The 9174-nt window shown below is 32.2% G+C and overlaps 2 protein-coding genes across 2 annotated transcripts; both read left to right on the top strand.

Annotated features, from left to right (window-relative positions):
* On the top strand, positions 1-4195 carry LOC145157593 (uncharacterized). Its single transcript, XM_079076620.1, has 10 exons — positions 1-109; positions 239-310; positions 831-902; positions 1033-1221; positions 1315-1479; positions 1592-2030; positions 2190-2475; positions 2530-3100; positions 3284-3545; positions 3808-4195. The coding sequence occupies exons 1-10, from the start codon at positions 1-3 to the stop codon at positions 4193-4195; spliced, it is 2553 nt and encodes an 850-aa protein (XP_078932746.1).
* A 375-nt stretch (positions 4196-4570) lies between these two features.
* LOC145157592 (uncharacterized) lies at positions 4571-6806 on the top strand. The gene is made up of 3 exons (XM_079076619.1): positions 4571-4682; positions 5155-5898; positions 6007-6806. Exons 1-3 carry the CDS (start codon positions 4571-4573, stop codon positions 6804-6806), a joined length of 1656 nt encoding a protein of 551 aa, XP_078932745.1.
* Positions 6807-9174: the final 2368 nt, after the last annotated feature.

The following is a 9174-nucleotide window of genomic DNA, read 5'->3' as shown; positions in this document are numbered from 1 at the left end:
ATGACTGACATTTCAAATGCTTCGAGAAAGAAAAAACCTACAAGGTTTGTTACTAATGTGTCACCCAACAACACTTCCCCAACAACACCACTGTCTGACATCACAAATGGTAAGATTCATATTTAAGCATTCTGTTTGTATTTGAAGTGCTTGAATGTTTATAATGTTCAATTTGTATAACTCATTTCTCTTTTTATCGTTCATATGATATTTTGATATACATACCATTGTTCCTTAGTGAATGCATCATCTTCATCCAATGCTCTAAAACCATCATCACATTCAACATTACAAACAATATCCCACAAAGGTACATATTCTTATATGTTATGCATCTTTTATATTACACTTTCGTTTTTATATTTGCTTATCTGTTGTACTATTAATATTTTTTAATATTTCTCCTCCGTTTATGATACGAATCTTCATTTCAGAAAATAATTTTTTCATACCACCTAATTGTCGAGTTGCTCGAAACCTTTCCGAATTACCTAAGGCTACCTCGTCTCATAACATCATACAACCGAATGTTCAATCCACATTTATTTCCCCAAGATCGCCACTTTCACACCTAACAAATCAAGGTAAAGTATTCTTAATTTCTTTTATATTATATTTACATCCACTTCTTAAATCATATAACGTCAATTTTAACTTCCCAATATATAAACTTTTAACATTTAATTTTTAATACATATATGTCTATAATATCTAATTTGTATAACTATCTTTTTTAATACATATAGGTCTATAATATCTAATTTGGCTAACTATATTTTTCCTTTAATATCTTATTTAATTTAATGTTTATATATACTTTTCCTCTTTAGTTCATTCACCCTCTTCATCGAATGCTTTGAAAACACCATCATCTCAGACAATACAAAGAAATTCTCACAAAGGTACATTTTGTTATATGTTATGTCTCTTTTGTATTGCATTTTTTGTTTTTTTTATTTGCTTATGTGTATTAAATTCATATATTTTATTTATATATTTCGCTATATTATCATACAAATTTTCATTTTTCAGAAAATAGTTTCTTCGTACCCCCTAATTGTCGAGTTGCTCAAAAGTTTACCGAATTACCTCCAGACTTTTCCAACAACCAAGATACAATTCAGCACAACACAACTCATTCAACAACAACGAAACGGAAACGATTTAATACACAAGATATTCCATTTTTTGAGTTGAATGAAGATGTCGTTGAACCTTCAGGTACCCATATTGTTCAACTTGATCGTTTATCTATTAATAATGATCAACTTCATCATTCAGTTGTGTTATTATATATTTTATTCATACATACAGTCACACATTTTTCAGTTGGTACCAGCGTTAACTATAAAGAAAAGAAAAAAAGAGGCAGACCAATTTCTACAAAAAAGAAGACACAAATATGTATTCCTTCTACTTCAAATGCTCAGAATGATGTAACCGGTAACAATCATACTAAATATATCGGAATAAGCAAAGGTATTATATCCACACCACAAATTATTTGTCATGACAAATAAAATGTCGTTACCCTATTACATTTAAAGCATACCACAAATATAATTTCGTAAATTTGTTTATTTATTTATAGATTATTTGGATTCTGGAGATGTTGTATATGTTTGCTCAGTATGTAAAGCTAAGGTGTGGCAGGGAGAAGCAATTCGAGGAAATAAGGATTTAAAGAAAACATGTTATTCCATTTGTTGTTACAATGGAAAAGTTGAACTACCCAGTCTGATTCACCCACCTCAGTTGTTGATTGATTTATATAGCGGTCTTTCGGAAAAAAGTCAAAACTTTATACAGAATATACGTCGATACAATATGATGTTCGCATTCACATCTATGGCTGGAAAGATTGATCACACCGTTAACTCAGGAGGTGGTCCTTATGTTTATCGAATGCATGGCCAAAATTATCATATTGCAGGCAGCTTACTTCCCGAAGAGGGTGAATCACCCAGATTTTGCGAGTTGTACATACATGATATAGATCATGAGGTTCAAAACAGATTCAAATCATGCGAGTGTGTTAATACCCTATATTATATAACTCCATTAGTGTTATATATATATATATATATATATATATATATATATATATATATATATATATATATATATATATATATATATATTACTACAAAAAATTTATATCCATTATTTTTTTGATTATGTTATTGTAGGTCTAATAAGAAGAAAAAGACCACATCTAATGAGTCCATGGCAAATCCGTTTTCTCTTGAGTTCTGGACTATTCACGAGTTGATGGGCTTATTGGATTTCATTAATCCACTGGTTAAACAATTTAGAATGGCACGTGATCGCTTTGGTTCAAATCCAACAGAGCGTATTAGGTTGAAATTGATTGGGTCAAGAGAAAATGATGGTAGGCAGTATAATCTTCCTACCACAAATGAGGTAGCTGCCCTCATTATAGGTGACATTGATGGGTATGATTCAAGGGATATCGTATTGGAAACGCAAAGTCGATAACTTCAACGTATTAATGAGTTGCATCCTCAGTATCTTGCACTTCAATATCCTTTATTATTCCCTTATGCCGAAGATGGATTTCGAGTCGATATACTACATCGTGGTGTTGAAGATCCAGAATCTGATGGACGAATAAGGTTGACCATGCGTGAGTTTTTTGCTTATCGTATACAACAGAGAACCGATGAGGTTGATTCGTATACAATGGTTGAAAATGAACGACTTAGATATATTAGGTTTAACCAGCCAACATTACGCGTGGCACCTTATCGCAACTTGGCCCAGGCAGCTGAAGATGGCATTGAAGATGCTTCTTTGATGGGAAACCGTATTATTATATCATCTTCTTTTACTGGCGGCAGCCGTTACATGCAACAAAACTACTTAGATGCGATGACTCTGGTTAAGTGGTTTGGTTATCCAGATCTTTTTTTAACCCTTACATGTAATCCTAAATGGCCAGAAGTCATTAGATTTGTTGAAGCCGAGAATCTTAAACCGGAAGACAGGCCAGATATTCTGACACGAATTTTCAAAATTAAACTTGATTCATTAATCAGTCAGTTGAAGGATGAAAAAACTTTGGGTGAAGTCGCTGGAGGTATCAATCTTATATATTTTTTACTCATTAAGATTATAACTTTTTGATAATTTTATCTTTTAACCCTGGTTGCTTTCTTTGCTCACACAATTGTATATACGATTGAGTTTCAAAAGAGGGGCCTGCCACATTGTCATGTATGTCTGTTTTTGGAAAAAAATTCTAAAATTCCAAATCCTGAAGACATAGACCGTGTTATATGTGCTGAATTGCCAGACAAGGATAGTGAACCCGATTTGTATCAGATTGTTTGTGATAACATGATACACGGACCTTGTGGCAACGATCAACCATTTATGTCGTGTATGAAAAAAGGCAAATGTTCAAAACGATTTCCAAGGGAATATACCGATCATACGTATATTGATGAAGATGGTTATCCTATTTACCGGAGACGTAACGATGGAAATAATGTCCTTAAAAAAGGTGTTTCTTTAGACAACAGGTATACACAAATCCTTTTGAATGATTTACTAAATTTTAATTCCTTAAATTTGTTTCCTTTTTATGAAATATATTATTATATGTTTAAATACATAAATATCAATAAACAACTTAAATTAAAATGGTACTGATATTTTATTTTTAAACGGATAATGTAATCTATAAAAACATATTACTCATTATATATGTTTTCTTATGTTCTTCCTATGTTAACTTCAAATTATCATTTAATGTTGTTTATGACATTTTTCTTGATTTTTCAGGAATGTTGTTCCATATAATAAGATCCTTATGAAACAATATCAAGCTCACATGAATCTAGAGTGGTGTAACCAAGTTGGATCGATAAAGTATCTTTTTAAGTATATTAACAAAGGACCGGATAGGATAACAACATCTATTGTTGATCCAACAAAAAAGAAAAAACAACAAATAGAAAATAACGACCATGACGAAATTGGTGAGTTCTATAACTGTCGTTATATTTCCGCATGTGAAGCATGTTGGAGGCTTTTTGGGTATGATATTCATTATCGAACACCGCCTGTCGAAAGGTTGTCATTTCACCTCGAACACAAACAACCTGTTGTTTTTAAACCAAACCAACATCTTAATCAGGTTGTTTCTAAACCGACTGTCGCTGCTTCTTAATTTTTAGCTTGGATGGAATGTAACAAGCATGATGAAGATGCACGAAAGTTGTCATACGTTGAATTCCCAACTAAATATGTTTGGAATAAATCAGATAAGATATGGACAAAAAGAAAAACCAAGTCCAAGGCACTCGGTCGATTAAACCACGTTTCTCCCAAGGCTGGTGACATTTATTACCTACGGATTTTGCTGAACAAAATCAAGGGTCCTACATGCTATGAAGATATCAAGAAAATTAACGGAATTGTACATGACTCTTACAAAGATGCTTGATATGCACTTGGTCTATTAGATGATGATAGAGAGTACATTTCGTCAATAAACGAAACACATCATTGGGCCACAGCTTCTTTCTGCCGGTCTCTCTTTGTTATGTTGATTACATCAGATAGTTTGTCAACTCCTGCTCATGTTTTTGAAGAAACATATCAATGTCTTTCTGATGATGTCATTCACGTTCGTGAACAAGAAATCGGCGTCAGAGGTAAATACACTAATTTATAGTTTTTTTTATTCAAACTAATTAATTTCTTCTTGAAAAGAAAATCAATTAATTTCAACTTTAAATAAAACGGATACAAACTAATTAACAATAGGTCATATTTAAAGGGCCAGGAATTGCATTTGTATTAATTGCCCTAAAATTTCGTTTTCCCCTACATTTTAATTTGATTCCAAAACAACCCAATTATTGTTCATATACAAATGGTCATTGGACGGAAGTATATTGCTTAAAAATGACCTGTTTGAAAAAATTTGACATAAAACATAATCAACAATTTTTTTTGCCATTTTCACACAAAATTGTTCGTTTTCCATCATTTATACATTATGCATGTAAAACTGACAAAAAAGCAACTCGCGATTACATCATTTATAGTCTTTATAAAGGTCTTAACATAAGCCATTTACATAGCTATAACTATATTTAATTTCGTTGTCTATTGTATTTTCAGGCTTGAAGTTAAAAGAGGATGCAATTTTCAACCTTACCTTGTCATACATCGAGAAATCATTATTGAGTTGTGGATTGAGTTTGAAGCAAATACCAAATATGCCGTTTCCTGATCATAGATACATTCAAGAGTCATGCAATATGTTAATTCAAGATGAGCTTAACTATGATCCTGGTGTTATTGAAGTTGAGCATCAAGATTTGTATTCCAAATTAAATGTCGAGCAAAAAAATGTTTATCACACCATTATGAATGCGGTTAACAACAACCAAGGTGGTGTCTTTTTCCTTTATGGTTACGAAGGAACCGGAAAAACATTTGTTTGGAAGACCTTGTCTGCTGCTATTAGATCCAAAGGTGAAATTGTTATCAACGTTGCTTCAAGTGGAATTGCAGCACTATTGCTCCCTGGTGGTAGGACAGCGCATTCAAGATTTATTATCCCAATTAACTTGACCGAGAATTCATTTTGTTCTATCGCGCCAGACAGTGATCTTGCTGCACTACTTAACAAAGCGAGACTTATCATTTGGGATGAAGCTCCGATGATGCACCGTCATTGTTTTGAAGCATTTGATAGGACGCTTAGAGACATTATCCGTTCATCTGACAGGAATAAAGCGTTTGGCGGCAAGACCATTGTATTTGGAGGTGACTTTAGACAAATTCTTCCAGTAATACAAAGAGGTAATCGTTCGGATATTGTGCAGGCATCGTTACATTCATCAAGATTATGGAGTGAATGTACAGTTTTACGTTTAACGGTAAACATGAGGCTTCAGGTTGGTTGTCCAACTAATGATTTGGATGAGACAAAAGCATTTGCATAATGGATTCTTAAAATTGGTGAAGGTAATATTGGTGGTCCTAATGATGGTGAAGCTGAAGTTGAATTTCCAGAAGATGTTATCATTCGCTCTACAGGTGACCATATTCATTCAATTGTATCGACCATTTATCCTTCTTTTGAAAATCATCTTGATGACCCATCATATTTTCAAGATAAGGCTATTTTGGTTCCTACAAATGAAGAAGTTGATGCTATCAATGACTACATGTTAGGATTGATGAAAGACGAAGGGAAAACTTATCTGAGTTCGGATTCTTTATGTGAGACAGAGTCAGCAGATTGTTTTGAGGAATCAGTTTACTCTCCGGATGTACTGAATGCTTTTAAGGAATCTGGAATTCCCAACCATAAACTCACATTAAAAACAGGTGTTCCGGTCATGTTGCTTCGTAATATTGACCAAACCAAAGGTCTATGCAATGGTACAAGGTTACAAATAGTTAGGCTTGGAAAACATGTCATTGAGGCACGCATTATAGCTGGTAGATTCTTCAATGAGACTACTTATATACCTCGCATGAAGTTAACTCCGTCTGATAAAAGAATCCCCTTCCGTTTTCAGCGGAGACAATTTCCCGTAGCTGTTTGTTTTGCCATGACGATTAACAGGAGTCAAGGGCAGTCATTATCAACTGTTGGATTGTATTTACGTAGACCTGTCTTTACTCATGGTCAGTTATATGTAGCTGTATCTCGCATGACAAGTAAAACAGGCTTGAAGGTACTCATATGTGATGAGGAAGGTCGTCAAACCAATAAAACAAAAAATGTTGTGTACAAGGAGGTCCTTCAACGATTATAGATAATCATACATTTCTTTTTATTTATTTAGACATATCAATATAATCAATAAAACGACGTGTCTTTATGTTACTTTATCATATTTAATTTTATTATGTTCGTTTTTTATGATATCATCTTAGATAATCGGGGTCCTTGATTGTGTTTTCTTTATATGTTTTACACCCTTAAATCAAATGTCTTAATTTAATAAACATATGAAACACTCTAAAGTCTAAAACCTGCAAAAGACAGCTTTATTGTTTATTGAATAAACACTTATTTTCCTTTGTTTCTTATAAGTAAATAAATTCATATTATTGGTAACGTACATTTAAAATTCACTAGGTAAGGGTAGATATATCCACTAGGTGGATAAATTGAGAACTTTTTTATTTGAATGATATTTACACTAAATAACTCAAACAAACCTTGAATACCTACATAAAAATAGAAATGTGCTTCTTAGTCAGAAGTAGATTGCTATTGTGGAGTAGGTATTGACAGTTCATTGCCATTTTAAAATTCAATTTGTGTTGAGATTTTCCTGAAAATGTAATTAAAGTCGAACAAAAAGTAAGATAATCTGGCAGAAAGAATATTGTGCTAATAATATGATTAACTAAGTAGTTTTGGACCAAGGAATATATATATATATATATATATATATATATATATATATATATACCATTAATTGCGGAACAAATTTGATGATAAAAATCATACATTAGTTTATAAAACTGTTTTCTATCTTTGCTTATAAACTTATGATTACTGATTAGAACTTGTAAAGCTTTTAATTGATTACAATAATAATGACGATTAGCTTGTATCTTTGAATCAGACATGATGAATAATAAAAGAACAAAAGTTATTTAAATATTTCAAGCATGAATTTGATTAACTTGATTATTATTAAATGCGAGTATTATTTTAACAAAAATTTCAAACTTTGTAGAATTAATAGTTAGAATAACTCGAAATGAGATTGCCATAGAGATAATACAACAATTGAATAAAATTCTTTATATATTACCTTCTTTTAAATTACAATCAGAGCATCCGTCTGGAGCAAGTATGATTTGAAAATCTAAAGATTTTGAACATCTAGAAGTAGATAGGAGAACACTTTTCTTAGACATGAACTAAACATTAGAGAGAAATTTAATGAGAGAAATTTTTAGAGAACCTAGAGATGATTCTAATTAAAACATATATCCTCAATATATAGGAGTCTTGGAGTCTTGAAATATCTTGAAACGGGAAACCGAAGGATTACCGGATCAATCTTGAGAATTATTGAATCAACTTGCCTTTGTCGGAGTGTAGATGTGGCAGACAAAACTGTAAAGCTTTTGACAAATTGGCATCATATTTTGTCATTTTTTGATAATGGAAAATCTTCTTTTGCGATAATGGAGCATCTTCTTTCATCTTTGTAAAAGTTGTTTGTTTTCTTGTAATAATTTAACATCTTATCTCTGCAGAGGATTTGATAATATTTTTGATAATTGATGTACTCACACAGTGTATAAATTTGATAACAATTGAATAAATACTAACACAATTTGATAACACGTAGTACTACCCCCCCTTGAATAACAAACACTTTTGCAAAATACCTAAAAAGGTATGACACCAAGGGTGGAGGGTGAAATACGAAATGAAAGAATACCTTACATTGAAGGTATAACACCAAAATTAAAAATTTAATTAATCTGCAAATGGATCATCAAAAGGATCTTGAGCATCTTGAAAATTATTTTTGACAGATGTGGGAGAATTTTCTGAATTAGTTGGAGAATTGCGAATTTCTTGAAGTAATTGTTGTAGATCTTCAGGGGAAGAATTTGCAGCGGCACGAATTTTGCTAATAAGATTAGCATCTGGAGAAGATAGACTCTTGATAAGATTCGCTTCAATTTCTGGCTTTTGATTATACATTGATTGATAATGATTGAAAACAGCCTGCTCGTTTGCTTGAGAAATTGTGACTTTATCCCACCATTTTAGACGAAATTGTCTATTGAGCCAAGGGGGATTTAAGTCTGTTGCTTCTTGATAAGAGAATGTCCAGGACATGATCCATGGAACTTTGAATAACATGGTGAACTGTAACAAATATTCAAATTCTGGGATTTGTTGAATAAATAGTTCTTTGAATTTAGAAAATCCTTTGAGAATTTCAGTGGGTAAACAAATAGGAACAAGTCCCATATAACGATACCAATTGACAAACCATCTGGGGTATTCACAGTTGAAATTTTTATCAAAGAAAATGAACCATGAATGAGAATAGTTTCGAAGAAAAAATGCTTTAGTCCAAGCTTCTTGGTAATCATAATATGAATATCTTGGATAAGCAGGGAATTGATAAAGGGGTTTTTCGA

The sequence above is a fragment of the Lactuca virosa genome, chromosome 2 (genome assembly GCF_052849685.1).
Source record: "Lactuca virosa cultivar CGN04683 chromosome 2, Lactuca_virosa_CGN04683_v6, whole genome shotgun sequence".
NCBI lineage: Eukaryota > Viridiplantae > Streptophyta > Magnoliopsida > Asterales > Asteraceae > Lactuca > Lactuca virosa.
Note: the sequence above shows the minus strand (reverse complement) of the source record. Positions and strands in the feature narration are given on the sequence as shown.